The sequence below is a fragment of the Phoenix dactylifera genome, chromosome 2 (assembly GCF_051530095.1).
Source record: "Phoenix dactylifera cultivar Ajwa chromosome 2, Ajwa_hap1_PhDact_Kaust_v1.1, whole genome shotgun sequence".
Lineage (NCBI taxonomy): Eukaryota > Viridiplantae > Streptophyta > Magnoliopsida > Arecales > Arecaceae > Phoenix > Phoenix dactylifera.
In genome coordinates, this window is record NC_143191.1 from 40,601,710 (window position 1) to 40,623,487 (window position 21,778).

At 37.0% G+C, this 21,778-nt stretch overlaps 2 protein-coding genes across 5 annotated transcripts; one reads left to right on the forward strand and one right to left on the reverse strand.

Annotated features, from left to right (window-relative positions):
* Positions 1 to 1,649: 1,649 nt before the first annotated feature.
* Positions 1,650 to 7,243, forward strand: LOC103723559 (regulatory protein RecX family protein). 3 transcript variants are annotated; one of them, XM_008814512.5, is made up of 6 exons: positions 1,654 to 1,820; positions 1,990 to 2,207; positions 3,027 to 3,252; positions 4,233 to 4,325; positions 5,485 to 5,572; positions 6,517 to 7,243. In XM_008814512.5, the coding sequence occupies exons 1-6, from the start codon at positions 1,744 to 1,746 to the stop codon at positions 6,805 to 6,807; spliced, it is 993 nt and encodes a 330-aa protein (XP_008812734.2). In that variant the 5' UTR covers positions 1,654 to 1,743; the 3' UTR covers positions 6,808 to 7,243. The 3 variants fall into 3 exon arrangements, with proteins under 3 accessions (XP_088572545.1, XP_008812734.2, XP_026655945.2); XM_088716419.2 differs by lacking the exons at positions 5,485 to 5,572; positions 6,517 to 7,243 and adding an exon at positions 4,715 to 4,842 and having other exon boundaries at positions 1,650 to 1,820; XM_026800144.4 differs by lacking the exon at positions 1,654 to 1,820 and having other exon boundaries at positions 3,053 to 3,252.
* Positions 7,244 to 9,345: 2,102 nt separating this feature from the next.
* LOC103723558 (vacuolar protein sorting-associated protein 32 homolog 2) lies at positions 9,346 to 18,380 on the reverse strand. 2 transcript variants are annotated; one of them, XM_008814511.6, is made up of 8 exons: positions 18,109 to 18,380; positions 17,778 to 17,876; positions 16,062 to 16,161; positions 12,859 to 12,944; positions 12,656 to 12,747; positions 12,119 to 12,233; positions 11,836 to 12,031; positions 9,346 to 9,625 (listed from the first exon to the last, which is right to left on the reverse strand). In XM_008814511.6, exons 2-7 carry the CDS (start codon positions 17,847 to 17,849, stop codon positions 11,840 to 11,842), a joined length of 657 nt encoding a protein of 218 aa, XP_008812733.2. In that variant the 5' UTR covers positions 17,850 to 17,876; positions 18,109 to 18,380; the 3' UTR covers positions 9,346 to 9,625; positions 11,836 to 11,839. The 2 variants fall into 2 exon arrangements, with proteins under 2 accessions (XP_008812733.2, XP_088572546.2); XM_088716420.2 differs by having other exon boundaries at positions 17,778 to 18,025; positions 18,109 to 18,273.
* Positions 18,381 to 21,778: the final 3,398 nt, after the last annotated feature.

Here is a 21,778-nt window from a genome sequence, read left to right on the forward strand (position 1 = left end):
GAGGGATTTTTCGCCCTCCGACCTCACCATTGATGAGGTCAAGGGAGATCGGCCTCCGGCCCGCGCGTCCAGCGCTACGGGGGGATCTGCTACCCTCTAACCTCATCCCCACCGATCTCAGATAGTGAAGGCGACTGCTTCTCCTCAGAGGTATTGTCTGCTTTGGGCACGTTGTGCGCTGCCCTTGGGGGTCCGCGTAGGTACTAGCCCCTTAGGCACGTCATGCTCACGGTTTTGCACCACAAAAGGTGTCTCTAAAGAGAAAGGGATAGCCTCTCTCCATTTAAGAAACAGACCTCTCTACTATTTAGTCGATGTAGGACTATGTTCGAATCTTTTATTTCGACAACAGGTACCATATTTGGTTGAAGCAGCAATCCTTCGATCTCAATGGAAACAGAGCTTTCTCCCTGTTACTTTCCCATGCTGAGTATAATTTAGCAGGCTGGAATGCAATGACATGGTGGTTTTCCTTTTCGTTGTGTGTAAAGATGATGGAGCCCATCATTTAATTCATTAAGAATTTGAAAAGGAAATTTATGGACAGTTTGTGAACATGAAGACAAGTATGTAATTCAATCTCAATCCAATTGCAGCTTTAACTCCAATTCAACATGGACAGAGAAAACTCTTTTATCCTGAAACCAAATGCATTTTCCTGTGTTTTTCTTCAATGTGTGATAGAGATAATGTCAAGCATAATCACATGATACTTGAAAGAATCAGGAAAATCTTTCCTGAGACCACTTACCTTCTCTCTGAAAGAGATAGGAGATGGTGGGTACATGTTGAACCCTTAATTGGTTCCCCTTGCTCTACGAAATCCTCTTGATGGTTTGAGGAAGTGGTTGTCTCTTGAGCCAAGACTATAGCAGTCTCAAATGCACAGTTTTGCACGGGAACAAAGCATGCGAGGCATACATGTAAGGGACTTATCTGTAATAAGAATTTCTTTTGGGGCTCGTTTGGTTCGCGGAAAAAGAAGGGGAGAAAGTGTGGTCAACGGAAAAGTAATGAGATGCCTCTTGTTTGGTTGGAGTTTTCAAAGGAGAGAGACGGAAAAGTTGTATTCCATAAAAATATGATTCCCATATTTCATAAGAAAGTAACTTCTCCATGAGGCGGAAATCACTCCATTTTTATTTTTTTCAAAAAAAATCCTTCAGCATTAAAGAAGCATTAAAGAGGCACTAAAGACCTAATTTATATTAAGGGTATAATAAGAATTATACATAACTTTTCCAGAAAAGTGGATGGTCAACCAAACATAAGCACTTTGAAAATTTGTCACTCGTGGTTAACCAAACATGCCAAAAGTACTTTTTTAGGCATCCTCTTTTTAGAAATCTGCTTTTCAGAAATTATATTCCTAGGAGGAAAAGTGTTCCCCTCAACCAAACGAGTCCTTGGGGATTTCTTAGTAAACGTACTTATCTTGTCGCTCAAGCAGTTCCAGCAAGTAAGATGCTGAAGCTAGTTTCCCGTCGAGCCGACAAACTTGCATAAAATTTTTATCTTGAAAGGGAGGTTTGTGTAAATTTTGTTACGTGAAGTTCGACACTAGTCCCGACAAACGCGATGCCGAGACTAGTTCACATTATATTTTAGAATTTAACATGTGACCCCTAAATACGTTGATATTTGCTGGCTACTACCGCCGCTTCCGCGTTATAAAACTGGGGATCACTGAAAAAGGTAATTCCCGCTCCCAAGGCCTTGATTAGGGTTCTTCTTGGAACCCTAATGGCGATTTTTGTAGCGAATCGAGGCCTTCAATTCGCTCTCAATCTCCAGTCTCGGTACCTCGTCTTCTCGTTATGGTAACTGATCTCCGATATTTCCCCTTTGCCCATCGAAATCTATAGGTCGCAATGTCCGATAGCCTGCGTCAGAAATTGATTTCCGTGGAAAAATCCCTCTTTTAAAGCAGTCCATCCTGCTTTGTATCAAATTTCACATGTTTTATCGTATTCTTGGTTTACTTTTTAGGGCAAAGAAAGGATATAATTCCTCAGGTCCAGTGAGGTACGTTCCGAGAGATTATGCACAAATCAAGAAAGCCCATAAGTCTCCACCCTTGGGGATCTATGAGAAGAAAGAAACCAATTTGCTCAAAGCTAAAGCGTCAGAGGTTGGAAAGAGTGCTCCCCAAACCCCCAATTTTGATGATAATGGGTTTCATAACAGGCTTTTCAACGCCGGACCAAGTAAGTTCCTTAGAAACGTTTTGCTTAAAAAAAAGGGTTGCTTGCTTTATTGATATTAGTGAGGTAGGATAGGGCAGAGAACTTTGGTCATAATACAAAAAAAAAAAAAGGATCTTCTGACCGAACTTCTTGATAAACTTCAGGTACGCTAAACTTAGTTCTATAGCTATTAAAGTTTGAGCAGGTTCCCTCATCACTTATTTTAGTCTGGTTAGGTATCTCAGTCATTTGTTGATATATGGATTTTATGCCAAATAAATTGATGGTTATTTAATAATGAAAAACTGATCATGCTATAAGCTGATTTTGACATATGTCTACAAGTCATTTGCTGCAGAGTTTTGTCGAATCCCTATTTAACCAAACGACTCTTAGACTCAGCTACAAAGTGCAGGTTTTTGGATGTTGCTGGTTAAGTAAATTTCCTTTGTTGTTGCTCCTGGTCCCCCACCAAGTTTCTCTTTCAGTATCTGCTGAGTTTATAGTGATATTACCCTGTCATGATTTTATCATAAGCACATCTGTAGCTGTGTGATTGGATATATTTCCTAATCGAATTGAATTATGGTGTCTTATGTCATGGAGCAAGAAACTTTTTGAGTTGAAATTGAGTTTACAGACATATTAAGATAGACATTATGAAGCAGATGATTTGGTCAACTTGCAAGACACGTTCAATTCAGTAATGAACAGCTAGAACAAATGTTGATGCAACCAAGACTGCTGTAGAATGCATTAGTATTTTTTAATTTCTATTTAAAGCTTCACTTTTATAAGATTCTATTCAGACGCATATTTTTCCCCTCCCCATTCATGCAGTGAAATCAAGCGATATTCTTGAGCAGATTGAAGAATTTTCAGAGTTTGAAGATGCCAATGACACTGTTCTTGAGTTCGTGGACACTGATGTTAGGGATGAGTCTGAACTGCTTCTTGATGAGGCCTCAAATTCTTGTGAAATTAAGGGCACTAAACAGGATGAAGTAGTCAGCAGTAAGACTAGACAAGATGCTGAACAGCTGGCGATTGAATTACTTGCAGCAAGGTTAGAAATATATGTATATTTTGGACTGTTTCTGTACTGTTACAAAATCTGACTGAGACTTTTCTGGCTCTAATCTGAACTTCTCTGTGTTGACTAATCTATTTCTACAGATTATATTTTTGTGATATATTTTTGGAAGCTCATAATAAAGAAAACAATATAGTTCCTGCATATTTTTCCTATCTGGGCGCGTAACCATGATGTTATGTTATTATTTGAATAGATTCTTCTTTCTTGTACCACTTTATCTTACTGCTAATTTGTTCACTTTTGACTTATAGGTGTGAATTTATTTTGATATCTGAAAGATTCTTATGTTGTTTTTCTTTAACATGCGGAATATGTAACCTGCTCTCTTCTTATTTTTGTTTTTTTTTTCTCTAACAAACTTATATTTCTGTCGTATATTTGGAAGCTTATAATAAACAACTTAGTAAAATCTATATAATTTTCCCTTTGATGCATAACCATGGTGCTATTCTATTATCTGAATAGATTCTTCTTTCTTGCTTACAACTCGTTTACTTTTGACCTATAAATATGAATTTCTTTTGATGTCTGAGCAGATTTTTATGTTGTTTTTCTTTTACACCTGCAGCATGTCCACTTGCTCTTTCCATTTGTCCTATTCCATCCACTTAAATAAAAAAATAAAAATAAATGTGATAGGTCAGCTTTTAGCCTTTCAACGCTTGCATGTTTTTGAACATGTTGTTTCGCATATTAAACGTATTTTTACACATTTTGATTTCTGAGTCATAGGCAATATCAATCTTGCTCAGTTTACATGAGCAAATTCTGCATTTTGTCGCAGTAATGTGAGTCCATATTCTGAAAACATTGTCTTATTATCACCGAAATGATAATTCATTATATTCATGTTTTGCATACTTTCTTAATGCTTCTCCACCAGCCTTCTGCAAACTTCTTACTCTCCATAAATATTATGTGAAGTGGTTAATCTTGGCATCTCTGCACAGGGCATTTACAACAATCGAGCTTCAAAAGAAATTGCGTGGGAGGAAATACCCTCTTGATATAGTTGACTCGGTGATAGCCGAAATAAAGAGCAGGTAAATATCCAATATTCTCTTGTTATTTATGTTGTTTATATCCTGATCTAGTTTATGAATCAGAAAGAAGTTAACCAATTGCCACATGACGTTCAATTAGGAACTCAATATATATCAAAAAATGACTAAATTTGTATCATGCAACGTAATGGTTAGCTTATCTTCGATTGTGGGCAAACAGATTTGATATACATGCTATATTTGGAAAGATGAAATTAGGATAATTAAAATTGTGGAAAAGGTTGGAAAATCTTCTGAATCTGCTATCTATTCTGTTATGCTTGAAATGAAAGAAAACTAGGTCTTGGAGTTTCTTTAACTTTGTCAGACTGCATTATGCACGGTATTTTTGTTGGACAATGGAGATGGTGACTTGTTTTGTCATGTAGGAAGAACTGCAGGTCGCCACTTCAGATGGAAATAGTCTGGTAGTTGGCTCCTTTGCATGAGTATAAGAGCAGGGCCTAACTATTAAAGAGGGCCGCTAGTGGGTTTTAGAGTGAGGCGGTGGGAAGGAGGGAGGAAGAAGGGGGGGAGGGGGAAGAGAGAGAGAGAGAGATGAATTCTCTCATGTGCAGCTCAAGTATGGGTTTCTTGCAGCTATAATTTGTTCAAGGTTCATGATTGTATTTGGATTCTAGTTTCAGCATCTGACAACTGCAGACCGTGACAAATGGCAATTTTCATGGTTGGGTTACATTAACTCTGAAAATGGAACAGATGGTAGAAAATAAATTATTTATGGATATGTCTCATTGGATATCCTGGCTACACAGAAAGCATAGATAGTCATTGGAAAAAGTTATGCCTTAACCTTCCAAGAAAAAGTCTTCTTTTCAGCCTTTTGATATTATGTCTACTTAAAGTTCTTTCGTGATAGTTAACAGAGTTTTCCTTTCATCCTTCGTATCCCATATGGAAATCTATTTTTATAGTAGTTGGATATGCCTAAAAGGTCATAATAGTTCGTGCCACTTTGTTCTGATTGATCCACAAAACTTCAAGATGTTTTCTCTAAACATTTTCCCTTGTGCGTTTCTCATGTTTGATTCATAAGCAATGCTTGGTTAATTGATACATAAATCTTTGCGCATGCATGTGTATGTACTTGTCAAGCATATGCATGGAGGCTATTAGATTTTCTTTTCTTCCATTGAAGGGGCCTCCTAAGTGATGGCTTATATGCGGAATCATTCTCTCAATCTCGATGGCTCTCATCAACTTGGGGTCCAAGGCGTATCAAGCAAGTGAGTGCTATAACAAACTCTTTCTGTTCTCCCCATCCTCCCACCCACCCACCCACCTACAGGCACATAAGATTGTTTCAATCATACTGTTCTTTCACACTGTACACCGGAATGATATAATCATCTTTTTCCATGGTTTTCCCTTGCAACTTGGTAGCTGGTTTCTTTAAGTATGCTCAAACTTTGAGCATGTTCATCCATTTAAAAAAAAAATCATAATAGCAAAGCTGGATAATGTTGGTTGATTAAATTCCTACAATTTAAGCTGAGAAAAGTAGAATGGCAGAGGGCAAAACAAATGCATGATCGGTGATGCTTACTGATCGACATTCCTTAATTTTTATAGAAATACAATGAAGCATACTACTTATGTTTTATAATTAAATGCACTCGAACCTTGTAGTCTAAAATATAATTAGAATGCTTTGCCACTCCACAAGGTTCATTTGCAGTTATAAAACTACTATGGGTCGTCGATACTTGCTTATTTTATCTGAATGTAAAGAATAAGAAAGGAATTCAAAAATTTTTGTTTGACGAGAAGGAGATCTGTTTCTAGAAGGTGCTACAAATGCTATGAGATAATTCAGTAATAAAACTCCTTGAATAATCTAAGCTATCAGCATTTATATCTGTAAAGAGCATAAAGCCCTCATGTACAAGTCATTTTGAGCATGGAAACTTTTTTGGTGTTACAGAGCAAACTGAGAAATGAGAAGGAAGAGGCTCTTATTACTTAAATTTTTTTATTATTTTACATATCTGTTTATACATCAAATAGTAGGTAATAGAAAAACTGTTCTGCTTGTGATGAATGCTGAATCTTTCTGCCAAAAGTATGTTTCTTGATGTTGTATGAAACTATGGAAAGAAAATCTGTATTTAGTCATCCATATTCTACCATAATCCCATATAAAACTGATGGCTAAAAGTTCTTGAACTAGGCACTTCGTAAGAAGGGAATAAGTGAGGTTGAAGCAGATAAAGCAACAAGGCAGGTATTTGAGGACGACGACGGTAGTGGTGAATCCCCCAGCATGCAGCATGGCATGTCCAAGACTTCAATGGACCGTCTCTTTCTTCAGGCCTCCAAACAGTGGCTCCGAGGTCGCAGCACATCTCTACAGAACCGCAAGGCAAGACTAGTAAGGTGGCTCCAGTACCGTGGATTCAGCTGGGGTGTCACCAGCACCATATTGAAAAGGCTCGAATCTCAATATCCCTTGCGAGAGTAGGCTTCATGGCATGCAGAAACTGTCTTCGGGATTTAATCTGTGTGACTTGAGATTGCACTGGTGGGCAGCCTGCTTGGCATCTACTGTTAAACTGGATTTTATGCAGCGGAGACCAAGCATGAGGCAGATGGCAGAGCGGTAGCAGGAGACAGAAGCGAAAAATGTACACACTTCATTCAACATATGGCAACCATCATGGCATTGTGTTTGTTACTTGAAACTGCTGTGCCAGGTTATCAGTTAAAATGCTATAACAGATATGTTGATGGGATTTTTATGTCCATTGTGTTACAATAGGTATAGTTCATCTTCTTGGACGTTCTAGCTAAGAGGTCTTCTCTTTATTAGCCTCTGGTTTTAGAGATACTATATATTGTAATTTATGAACCTGGTGATTACCAAGAAATGATCCTTATGCCCCTCTATTGTGCATTTAGCATCTTCTTCAATCTTGAAAAGTCATCTCCGAGCCTCCTAACAGTCTTGGCCTGAGAATAAGTATGCCATGAGCTTTACGTTGCTTTGATTACAGCCGTCTTCTTTTCATGCTCTATATGATGAATTTTATCCACAGAAGCCAATAATTTGTTGCATGCATACTACTAAGCAGTGTCTCTCTGAAGTCTTTCAGGTTCCCCTCTTGCTGCAACAGTTGAGTCTCGTTACTACAACCCTATTAACACAAAACTACAGGTTGTATGGTTTGACCTTCTCATTTACCACTGGTACCAAGTAGCGTAGTTTAATCAACTGACCATCTGATTAAAAAAAAAATAAATCTATTCTGTTTCACGGTGCATAGTCTGGAAAGCACCGTTTTGGAGCAATCCATAATCCCGAAATTATAGGAGTCGCAAAGTGATCGGCCGAGCAATCTGCCAACGGCCATTACTATAAGCTCCAAAACCTGGGATTGACTTTGCTTTGTTCACCATTATTTTGGGCTCAATCTGAGCTTAATTTCTTCAAATCGAGTTGAACATGAACCTAGTTGTTAAGCTTGACAATTCTAAACCAAGTTGACATATAGTCAAGCTTGAATCAAACTCACTTTAAGCTTGGTCAAGCCAAGATTTTTGGCTTGGTCTGTAATGTTTTACTCGTTTAGGCTTGGTTTTATTTTATCAAACCAAGCTCAAGCTCGATTTTAGCTGAGCTCAAGTCAAGCTAGAGCTGTTCAGGTTGGTTGACAGCCTTACTTTCAGGCTATTATTAGTGGTTACAACTAAGGATCAAAGGTCATCCGGTGCATTCGTAATGTGGGCACCCAAACAGGCCTGAACCAGACATTTTTACAAACGGCACACGGGAGCACTTCAACATTGCCAACGTTAAATCAACTTGAACATGTTATGTCGTAGCACTGCTGGATGGATAAGATCATGTGGACTATTTTACTGAAGCCACAACCACTACCACTGCAACCCACAAAATACCGTTTCCCTTCTCGCCTAGTTTCCTGACCACCGTCAATGCAGTCACCAGCCAGATCCGACCTCGCCTAGTTTCCTGACCACCGTCAAAGCTGTCACTGGCCAGATCCGACGAGAAAAGAGATCTCCCAATCAAATTCAAAGTAAAAGTCTGTTTGAATGATTGAGCTAAAAGTTCTATAGAATTCTTAAGATTAAGATAGCTTTCAACTAGCAAAATCATAGAATTATAGCTTTAAACTAGATCTATATTTGCAAATATTCAGAAATACTTTTGGAACAGGCTAAGCCTAGTTTTTTTAGGAACTACCATGGTTTGACCTATGATAGAACTGAAAACCTTGATGCCGAGACCCGATGGGTCAAACAGGACACTATAACCCTACCACACACGGTGGTGCGGTCTAGGTTAACAATTTGGAACATAGGTAAGACATTATCTCTATAGTACAATTTCTAAAAGTCTATTTAGATGATTAGACTAAAAATTCTATAGAATTTGTATATTGAGTCAGTACAACCAATCAAATCATAAGATTACAACCTGATCTTTTTTTCGTCCTATATCCGACCAGCTCATTTCAAAACCTCTCATATTTATAAATATAGATCTAGTTTAACCTGTAATCTTATAATTTTGCTGATTGCCATTGCCCAATCTACGAATCCCCACAGAATTTTCAACCCAAACATTCAAACAAGTCCTGAAATTTAGAAATGCCTAAGCCTAGCTATAGATAAACAGTCAACGCAGTCAAGACTCCAGGTATCAGGTTCCGATCAAAGCTACATAAATGTAACAAGAAACATTGTTCTGACCATTTGCTTTGGGCGTTATATATTTCCTTTCTTGATTTTGTTATAACCTACTCCACATCTAAAACCAGAGCATCACCAATTTAGAACACATCATAGCAAATTGTACGAAGATTATAAGAACATGCAACTTCTCATCAGGGGGTGCAAGAACACCTTGCCATACAGTCCAGGAGTGACGATTCTCTTTCAATGCTTATATGCAAGAGGAAAATATTTGACACGTGACACATGAATAAAACCTCCAACCCGACCCTAACTATTTCAGTGGAGATTGTGGCACAAAGAATGACCATTATGTAGTCTCACATTCTTAGCATATTATCTACGAACCATAACTTAATCTTTATGTGCATTAGAGAACGACAGGCTAGAACTTTGTCTTACAATATTGCGTGATTACAGGAATCATCCAACTTAAAGAAATCATCAGCATCACCTTTTCTACCAGCCACCATGATAATATCTTGCAAAAATGTATACACACCTATAAAGGTGGAGAATCTTGACACCTCCATCAGATTACACCCAATCATTTTCACATTCTTTGCACTTCAAGCATCGAGTACCTGCCAAAAATGCAGCAAAACGCTACCAGATTACTATGTTTAAGATATTGATACAACTCATCTATTGTTAGAATAGAAATGCCATCCATGAAGTATATACGTACACAATATGGCAAAAATGATTTTCTGTTCTTTCACACAGCAGCAAAGAGTAGCGGACTGCTGGGGTGGATGGGTGGGATTCTACAGCTTTCACTAAGAACTAAAAAGCTTGTTGAATTTTGAAATATTGCAGTCAAGACTAGGGTTTTCAGTTTAGACTACTTGTGGCATGCAACGAGAAACTTATTATCTACTACTGTTGATGAATTTCTATCTCACTTTTGTTATCTTATAATGAAAATGGATTAAGCTTTGCATAACACTATTCCTGAGGAATAGGATACGTGTTGAAATAACTATAAGTAAAACCACCAAATTTCCACTCCCATTATATGTAGAGTAGGGAGAAGAGATGAAAGACAGCAATAGTAAACCTTATTATCTATGATGCATGGATGGAAAGATTATTTTGACAGTCTTCTTGTCCAAATATAATATTAACTACTTCTACAAATTGAGCTAAGCCATGAAACTCATACACGTAAAACATGCTTCATGGAAACTCAAAAGAGTTGAAATACGGCAGGTTTCAGTTCATGCTGAATTTACAATCAAATAAGGAAAATGCAAACTGAAATTCAGCGTAGCCAGAAAAGAAACAATTACAAGCATTTCAGTAAGATTGATTAGACAAGATGACTGGTGCAACTTTTGTAACCACAAATGACAAGTGAATGATGATGGTCATTCCATTTTGTTGGAAAAAAGTGGCCTAAAGATGGTCAAATGCAACTAGAATTGCAAAATGGACAATAAGTTCTCACATATCCCAAGGATGGAGAACTGCAACCAATGAAATAGTTTTAGTAAACAGCAGCTAATATATGAGCAAAAGATCTAAAAGAAAAAAAGAAATGAGTACAAAATGACACTTTCACAAATAAAAATGTGCATTGTCGAAGCTCATGGTTGGAGCTACTAAAGCACAACTATCAATGTGGTGGGTACAAATACAAGGATCAGAAAACAACACTAATCCAGATACAACGGAAGCAGCATGTGTAAACCAACAGAATAACTTCATTGTATTTTTCAAATTAAAAATAAAGATAGATGGTAAAATGTAGAGCATGATAAAACAAAAGAGAGGTACTAAAAAGTTTGAAGCATTGAGGAAGGATGCATTGTCAGTAGGGCTGAAAAGTTTGTTTTGTTTGACGAGTATGGATATGGATACAAATGTTAGTCGAATGCACAAATATATATCCATATTTGTTTTAAACGGATATAGATACAAATCAGATATCGAAAATATGGATATAACGACGGATATAAATCGGATGATTAAACTTTATGACCATAGAATCAAAGATATTACTAAACGGATTATAAATCAAATTAATAGCATGTTAATATGGTCATTTATTTTTATTAACAGTTCATGAGTGCTATATAAAATTAAATAGGGTTACAAATAGAATCAGATATTTGGATACAGATCGGATAGTTATTTATCCATATCCATATTCATATCCTTTTATCTTTGACGGATATAGATACGGATATTAGTCGGATGCTCAAATTTCTATCAATATCAGGATAGTTTCGAATATGAAAATGGATTCGGACGGATATTATCCAATCCACTTTCACCCCTAATTGTCAGGATATCCATAGTGGGGAAAAGGCTGGGGAAAAAACTTAATAGCAACAGATAGCAGAGGCTATAAACTAAGTTAAATAATTCAAAAATTTGTACATTAACAGTCAAATGGCCTCTAAGGCTTAGATACTGGGAAATGTAGGTTCTCACATAAACATATTTATAAAAGGGAATTTGATATAAGAGTTATTCTCACATGCTATTGTACAATTTTCACAAACAGCATCAACCATGTGAAATATGTAGGATGCATGATAAAAGACTGAGGCACCAAGCAAATTATGTTCCCAACTTTGTTGTTGATGGACTCAAGCTAACATTCAATCAGAAAACACATAATTCTCCTTAGTCATGTAAATCTAAAAGTTAAATTTCAGCACTAAATTAACAAAATCTATTTTTACCATGAAATGATAGATACTATGGCAAACAATAATGGGAGAATTGATAGATCAAATGTCAACTGTTTTCACCCACATATATGGCATGGATGGAAAAAAAATACCTGCCTACATTGCCATTTCTGCTTGTAATGCTGCAAGTTCATCTTCTTCGGCTGTATTTTTCTGTGGAGCAGGCCGAGCCTGTTGCCTGCCAGCAGGGACATGCACTGGAGCAGCAGGAGCGGTTGTGGCAGGTTGCAGTAGCTGTTCTTCCAACTCTGCACCCTCCAACTCTTCAAGTTCTGCCTCTAATTCATCCTGCCATTGCAGAGTACAAAAATAAATAACAAGATGCAAATTGTTAGAATGGAAATAACAAACTGAAATTAAAAGATGGTTGCATACTTCATCAAAATCAGCTGCAGCTCCAATCGGAGCAGATAGTGCTTCCTGAATTTGTTTCATGTTCTCTGTCTGCTCATTAATTTCATCCATAGTCTTGTCAACATCATCAATATTACTGCACCAAATAAAGTGGCATCAACGAGTATTATTTCACTTCCTCAATTTAAATAAATATTATAATCATTATGATAGCTTTACTTCGGAGCATGTTCACGGAAGAGAAGGCAACAATTTAATCATCACACACACACACATACCCACATATATATAATCCAAGAGTGGAGCGAAACAACTATCAATCATCACGCGGTGGGGGAAAAATGACAACTAAGGAATGCTTTTATCAGAAACTTTTTAAGTATGCTCTCTTGTGCAAGCTCAGGAGTTACATGACAAATCATGCATAGGATATAGAAAAATAAATTTTGTATAGGTTTTAACAGAATATATTTCAAAAACATGCTCCAAATATAAATAAAGCAGTAAAGAATAAACATAAATTTCACAAGAGCATAATATATTGGTATATTTACTCACGTTGCTTTCTGCATAGCCTTCATTGCTGCTGCTCCAGTTCTCAATGCATCAACAGTCTCTGTTGTAGCTTTTGCACCTTCCAACATTATCATCTGAGATGCCCAGCCAACAAACATTTAATACAGAGAATATACAAGTAATTACTACAACAACTAATCAATCAAACCTCAGGACACTGTTAGCATATTTAATTTCAATTGTACCTGATCATGAATACGCAATTGGAAATTCCCAAGTTGCTCAACTTGCTGCTCATAAAGCCTCTTTCTCTTCAAGCATTGTATTGCGGCTAATGTAAATACAAGATAAGGATTCAACATGTTTAAGCATAATTGGCATGAATATATGATAATTTGCATTGCATGGCTGCAGGGAAAAATGCCCATTCATAATGCATCATGAATTAATTCCAACTTTTCAGTCTTTCCCTTTGTACAACACCTTCAGACATTCTTCTAGGAGATGATCAATAAAAAATTATAATGAACAACAAAGGAAAGCATTACTGCTTATGCTATTTTTGGCATAAAATGCCAGATTGATGCATAGCAAAATTCCTAATCAGTTGCAAGGAAACCTGTCAATAGGTTCAATTCTAATGGTCTATAATATTTAATGATTGCACTAAATGCAAGATGGGTTCTATGTAAATGGAGACAAGGTAGAAATGGTTTGTTTCACTTAATTTATTTTAGATTTCAATCACCACACAACTGGAACAAATCAAACAAAGCAGATAATCTGCATATTCTAGAAGTTCAGAAATCCTCATAGAGAAAGTGAATATGAACTTTCTGCTAAAGGAACGCAAATTGCTACCTGCACATTCTGATCCATTACATATTCTGGAGACTCGAACAAATGGTTTTGCTTACAATCATCTAAATTACAAAAGGGAGAAAATCACATAAATCTCTTGTATTGATGGATTTCAACTGACTGGATGGAGATATCAAAAATCCAGTGCCAAAAGGATTAGAGCAGAACATATCTGATTGTGTTTGATACTATAACAAACAAAAAAAATATCAAAAAAAAAAAATCAAAGAACATCAAAATAAAAAAACTTAATGAATGCATAACAAGCCAATCAAAATAACATGGAAAAAAATTGGACATATCACATGCGAGCATGCATCTAACAATCCACACATGCAGCCTACAATAAAGGTAAATATATAATCCAAGCTCATTTCCGTCATAAAATTTTCCTTTTCAAAAATAATGAATATTTTTTCCTCTTTTGCCAATCATGAAGTACACTACAGTTTGAAATTCTTGTAGCAAGGAGTCCCCATCTTTTCTCCCCTATACTCACCCCCCCATGGGGGCTGACTCCAATCAGAATCAAACCCCCAAACCCTTGGATAGTATCTCATCTACTGCCATAACCATCAATATATTGGACAAGGACTTCCTATCATGGGTTCTTAGAAGGAACCTTGTCAATTTTTATTAAACTTGATCCTAGGTTGGAGTCAATTGAATCATTGAAAAAAAGTCCATCTTATTTATAACATCTCTTTGACTAAAGCAAATAAACAAAACCCTTCTAGCCCTTCTTCCTACAATGAGTTCTTAAGCATGAGAGTGGAAGTGGGAAAAAATGTGGGAGTGGGTTTATGTGGTGGAATGGGGAAGTGCACTTTCCCCTCGAAGAAGAAGAAGAAGGAGAAGGAGGAGATGGAGAAACAGACCAGTGTTGAAGTGCCTAGACAAAAATGGATGGATATGAGCCTTGGCGCAACAGTAAGATTGCTCCACTATGACCTAGGGTTTATAAATTCAAAACACGGAAATAGCCTCTCCACATGTAGGGATAAGGCTGCATATATTTTACCCCCCACTGCTCAAGGGACCCCACAACCATAGAAGCCTCGTGCAATGGGCTGCCCTTTTTTTATAACACGATTATCAGCCATATGAGTTGTAGGATTGTTTTCTTTAAGACTGAATTTGGTGTTTGTAGTCTACAAAAAACACAAAATGAGGACTTTGATGAACTAAGGTTGGTCCAAATAGTTATTAGTTTCAATATTATACATTCGGCCCCCAAAAAAAGGATATGAAGTGTAAGGAAGTGTAAGTCAAATTCTAGAAGTACATGCTACCACAAGATGAACATTTCAAACCACTAACAACATATTACTGATGCCCCACTGGATGAGGAAAAATGACAATCAAATCTCATGATGGATAAAAACTCTTTATCTTTTAAATCAACTCAAGGGACATCAAGGATAATAAGCAACCAGAAAATTATGGATATCACACTAGAATAATATCCATTCACTCATGGGAATGAATTCATAAATATCAAAAGAAAATGGATTAGTACTTTTGAAGGATAAGATGAATTTGATATCAGAAGAATCACTTCATGAAAAGGAGATAACCATGAAAACAAAAGATGGGGGCCGCATTGCATAAGGCTCCCATCACTGTAGGATTTGAGGAGGGTTAGATGTACACAGGCTTACCCCTGCATACGGCACAATTGTTTCGATGTTTCAAACCTGTGACACCTAGATCGCAATGGAACAACTTTAACATGAAATAACCATAAAAACAAAATATATTAATGTCTAAATCTTCACACATGCAATGGTGAGCTAGGATCTTAAAAATGTGATAGGAATCAAAGGGTCTAGAACACCTTAACACCACAAAAGGCTTGAAGAGAACCGTATGGTTGAATATACACAAGTTCTAACCTATATAGAGGATTACCATGCTCTAGCTGAGGAATAATAGACGCATTCATTAACCTCTATTATATTCTCAGAAAAAAGGCCTTTTCGCTCTCAGACTACTTGTGCAATCTCTCTCCATGCTCTTCTAAAGAAACTAACACTTTCACTTAATTTGGAACCTTCTTTTCTTTTTTTGATTGAAATGTAGAATCAGTTACTAGAGCAGAAGAAAGGAGAACCTTCCTCCACAACATGCAAAATAAGTTTAGAGCACACAATAGAAAGAAACAAGTAAAACAAAAGTTCAAAACTTCAAATCATTCTACCCCATACATAACAAGGTCTTCCAAATCTTTGACACAACACTAAAATTGAAGAAAAGGTAATTCTTAAATCTCAACCCTTGAAGTAATAACCCTAACCTCAGCACCAAGAGTGATATATACAGATGAATTTGCAACCATGTTGACCATAGCATAGGCAGTCAGAGTGAGCCACAAGTGCATGGATATGCATCATCATACAAAAATAACCCATGATTTCTGGAATATAGAGGCCAGAGGGAAGATTTTGAAAGCTTGTGGTAGGGGTTAAAATCTACATTAATTATAGAAATGTATATCTGGAAAAATTATGCCAACTATACCACTTGTACATAAATGAAAGCCATAGGATGTATAATGATGCATAGACCACAGATAACAGAAGCATACCCCTTTTATTCTTCGCTCTTGTGAACTCCTTAGCCTTTTCAACCTCAGCAGCAACCTTCTTCAAGAGAACTCTCTCCTTTTTCTCTAGCATCTCAAGTGTCTAATATATATGAATAGATGTAAGTTAGGAAGTACTCTTGCAGATAATGCAATATTTAGAACTGTGAGCTGCTTGACATAATCACACGACCCGAACATCATCCCATAGTTTGTAAATGTAAATGTATGTTTACATATGCACATGAAAATTTGATAATTTATATTACAAATGCCTTTTATTGGTATATCCACACACCTATATCCACCTAACATAAAGAACTGCAGATATTGTAAAGAACAAGTTCTTATATGATTTTTTGATCAAATACCCTATGACGGAATCATTTTCAGAGCATACTTTTATAAAAGATTATATTCTGTTAGCAAATATTCACAAACAGTGTACAAAATCATAATTCACTACAGAAAAAAAATCAGATTTTCCATCTATGACGCAACATTTTCGTTCATCTTGCCTGATATCCCCTAGTTCTCTTAAAGGTGATTGAACCGGACTCCATTTGCAAGTTGTAATTTCAACAAAGAAAGAATAAAAAGGAGGAAAACCAATGAACTGATGAGCTACCATTTGAATAGATTGTTTCTTCCAAAAACAAACCGATCGAATTTGATGAAGACTTGTTTCAAAGCAGTGTGATAAACATATAAGAGTTATTGAGTTTCATGTGAGAGCGATAAAATCTGGACAACCAAAAATACTACAGAAAGTGTAGTCAATAAAAAGGTTATCAGAAATAAATTATGGTCAACTCACCACCCAACACCTAAGCAAATGATGCTTTAGAGATGCCATCAAGTTGTTTTCTGGTCACTAGCTAACTCAACTACCTCAATCTAGGCTCCTAGTAAGCATCAAGCTCATCATCTTCCTTGTTCTAAAGAAAATTTTCCACAATTATGTCTGATTTCATGACTCCAATAGATGTATGATGCATTGGGTCCAAAAAAAGCACATGTAGCAAGATGGTTCTTTATTGTCCCCAGAATCATAAATAACTTGTGCTTGTTTCTTTGTTTTTATCAAAAGGTTTAAAGCAGTCTATATAAGAGCAGATACTTCACAATGTAATCTTCCCTGATGAGAATTTTAAGAAGACACAGGCATTGTTCAGACCCTTGTCAAGTTTTGTTTCCACAAAGCACACAGCTAGTAGCAGTCTATTAGCCAGCCAATTAATAGGTTCATTCCTATAGCTTCTTATACTCTGGATAAAAGGATCTGACAGCTATATTATGTCTTGTTTAGTATTAGGAAACAGGTTCTTCGCATGCCAAGGTGGTTCAGTCCCAGGTCTAAGAAGACTGATCAAATTTAACAAATCAAGCTCCAGATCCTATGGGTATATATTGTTTCTGATTGTTAATTAATTAGGATGTTGCCTTCTGTCTTCACTGCATCCATGGTCATTATGGATTCAAAGTAGACAACCGGCACAAAGAACAAAACTTCAAAACTAAACAAATCAAGATAATAGATTCCTAACCCTACGGCAAAATTTCAATTCACGGTCAAAACCATTACGCAAGATGCCGACAAATTTCGATCACATATCGTCCGTGCAAACACAATACTACCATGAAGCATATTTTTTTTTTCTAATAACTTAAGAATTGATCGACAGATAAATTGTATGAGGATGAGAAATATTATAATACCTCGTTTAACTTGTCGAGGGTGGCCAAAGCATTGGCCTGCTCCTTGGGCTTTCCGAAAATCCTACTAAACATGGTGGCCAGATTCTAAATAACTCGCCTCTGCAACGAAAATAACAGAATATTTCTCAAACTCCCAGCCCTATCCCAAAACCCAAAACGAACGCTTTCAAGATCCCTCCCATCGATGCAGGAGACAATTTAGAAGCGCATCCTTCGTTTAATTCAATCGAAACAAAGGAAGGAGAAGACTATAAAGGGAAGAAAGGAAGAGCTTTTGAGCGACAGTTCGATCAAATTTCACGATCATTGGGAAGGACAAAAATGTACCTACCGTATCAAGAAGAGTAGATCGATCGATCGATCAAACGATCGATGCAGGTTTTGGACAGAATGACCGAAAACGAAGAAGGAGGCGTTTGGATTGGAGAGAAGCCGACGGCGAGGGCTTCTTCGAGGAAATCGCAGAGGGGATGGTAGGTTCCGAAATCCCCCGCGTGAGAAAGGGACGGAATAAAAAAAAGCTAAGATATATAAAGGGGATGATAAATTCACTGCTCTTCTGGTGGATAAATCTCTGTTTTCGCGTAAAACGGAAGCAGCGACGAGTAAAATCAATTTAAAGGGGAGTATATATATCGATTATTTCAGAGGTTTACGTCGCGTCTAACTCGCGTTGATTGGGGGAATGACCAAACGCTGAAAGTTAGGCCGGCATTTTCATCTAATCTGTCCGTCCAAATAATGCCGATAGTTACCATCAACGTTGAAACTAGGTGAATATCAGGATATTATTCAAACAGACCCTAAATGATAAATATATTAGAATAGTAAATTGGGTATTATTACAGTGATCACAATCACGGTAGAAAATTGTGGAATTGAGTTTTGGATGGATGGATGCATAATTTATAGTCTTCACACCCCCCACTTCTCTAGAAAAAAAAAAAAAGATTTTGGGTTCAGATCTTAGGCGATGCATTATGAATATTGGGATCTACGTGATTAAATTGGATGAATCTTCCTCCCTTGGTCTCAATAAAAAATAATAATAAATAATAATAAGATAATTTTTTTGTAAGTTATGCCATGTGGTAATTCAATTCTTCTTTGGTTCTTTTTTTTCTTTAGTTAAAGAATGTTGTAGGGATTATATGCTTGCTTGAATGATTCATCCCTTTCCACTTGGATGAGGAGATAGAGTTTGATTTCAATTGGAGTGGGTGGATATAAGATATAAAAGGTAAGAATTAACCATTTTATCTCATAAAAAAGTTATGAAATTACATAGCATTGATAGCATCCTCTGAGGCATAGAATTATGTGGAATGGAGAAACAAGCTATACTTAAGTCACAAGATAGCTGTAAGGCATTGATGCTATAATCTTAGAGATGCTAAATTAGCATGTTCACCGGTTGATGTGGTTATCAGCACCTATTTTATGATCATGATGGGAATATGATAATTTAAAAGTTACCTTTCTAAGTCAAAGTCGATGAGAAGAATGGAAATGATTTAGTGTAGTGGATGTACAAAAGGTTTTATATCCTTCATCTTAATAATTAATTTTTGGAGTTCTCTTAGGAATGACTAGGGCTTTTTTTTGGATGAAGGTACAACGGCTGCTCACGCTACTCTAGTGTGAGTGTAACCAACAGAGTTGAGAGAAAGGAGATGGTGTAAGGATGGAGGGATAGCTATAAAACATGTCCAAAGAACCTCTTCCGAATGGTGAGCAGTAAAGAAGACGACCCAGTCTGCAGCCATAACTAGAGCTTTTGCAAACGTTTCATCTCAACGGAGCAAGAAGTATTGAATTTTGTGAACCTGACATGCTATATACCCTTTATATCTCCCTCGCTTTTAATTCCCCTTAATACAAACCAAAAAGAGAATCAACGGTGTATATGAGCTGACATTGAGATATCATAGATAATGTAGCAACTGAAAACAAAGTAATTCAGGCGGAGAGCACTGAACTGGAAGAATTGATGTCTCTCCTTTCTAATATCTGTCCATCCAATTATGCTGCCAAGCCACCATTGAAACCAACTCTGGACAGTCCCTTCTCAGTGTCATCCTTCCACGGCTTCCTTAATTAATAGATGTTGTTGTAGTAATCAACTCAAGAACTCAAATAAAACACTAATAATTTAATATCACTGAAACAACTGATTCCGATGCGTACCTCTTTGATGTCGTTTTCTTTAGATCCAAAATAAAATAGATAATACCTGTAGATCGGTCCGAGGCGTGTAATCACTGTCTTTGAAAGAGATTCGCCTCCTTACATGCACCGGATTCTGGCGATCCCTTCCCAAGATACAACGGACCGTTGATTTTGTAGACGTGCACAGTACTACAAAATCTCTTGAACTCCGCAGGGATTTTTTTTGTATGCTCGTACAAAACGCTTGAAAAAACCAGGAAGAAAAAAAACGCCGAAGGAAAAAGCTCTAGAACCGATGTCAAGAGAGAGAATTAATGGAGAGTGAAGAACTATCCTCTCTCTCCCATCTGGAGTAACGTTGGAGCCCAACGTCCCTTTGCATTTAGGATGGCTTTAAATGAGTTTAAATGGGGAGAAACGGTTCACAACCGTTTCAAATTTCAAATTCAAAACATCTTACATTCCCCACCAATTTGAAATTTCGAAAAAAAAAAAAATGAGATAATTTTGAAAATGTCAAAATTTTAAAAAATTCAAAGTACGAGCATTCAGTACACTTAGCTTTCGATAAAAGGTGTCTTCCGGACTTGAACCTTCTTCTAGTTGGTATTTTGCCATCCACACCGGTCCGAAGTGAACAAAGTCTTGAACTTGGACTTTATGTATAGATTTTAAAATACCGAACAACTAAGAGTTGACCCTGCATATGAGTTCCATCGGGGTAGCGCATTACGGCCGTGCGCAGGTATCTTGTTTTGTGAGTGTCTCCTAGAGAACAAGCCTTAATTCTCTATTTGACTGCGGCCCCACAGTCACACTCACATCGGTGATATCTCCAAGGGTATACTGCAACTCTATACCCTGCTATAATAGCCTTGATATCATTAAGGCATTACGCCATCCTCCTGTCTAGTGCAGTTGAGCACCTGCTCCATAGAGATGGGTAGTGAACCATGTTCACTTTAAATTTGGTGCTCCTACCAGCCACTCAGTCAGCTTGTTTGTCCCATTGAACCTACATCTTGGGATCTCCAGTCAGATAGGTTGGGTTGCCACCGACGGTGACTTAAAAATAGGCTTTAAACCCATCCCCCTCAAAGCATATTGAACTTGTCCTCTCGACAAGCCCTTGGTCAGATGATCTGCCAAGTTCTCCACTGATTTAATATAACTTAAAGTTATAACTCCAGTAGAGGTGAGCTTCCTTAAAATTTTATATCGAAGCTCAATATGCCTAGACGACTTCGAGTTGTGATTTTTACTTTTCACTTTTGCTATAGTCGCCTGATTATCACAGTTAATTAAAATAGCAGGAATAGGCTTATCCATCATGGGAATATCTGATAACAGACTCCTAAGCCAATCTGCTTCTCCACCAGCTAACTCTAAGGCTACCATCTCAGCCTCCATGGTGGATCTAGTAATCAAGGTCTGCTTGGAAGATTTCCAAGCGACTGCACCACCACCTAGTGTAAAGACAAATCCACTAGTGGCCTTTGTATCTTCGGAATCAGAAATCCAGTTAGCATCACTATACCCTTCTAGTACAGTAGGAAAACCAGAATAGTATATCCCGTAGTTAATGGTACCCTTCAAATATTTAAGAAGCCTTTCTATTGCATTCCAATGTGTTTTATCGGGATTACTAGTGTATCTACTTAGTCTGCCTACAGCATAGGAGATATCTGGTCTTGTACAGTTAGATAAATACATAAGACTTCCAATTAATTGAGAATACTTTAATTGGGAAACACTATCCCCACCATTTTTCTTTAATTTTATGCTAGGATCATATGGGGTGCTAACTGGCTTGTAATTTTCGTACCCAAATT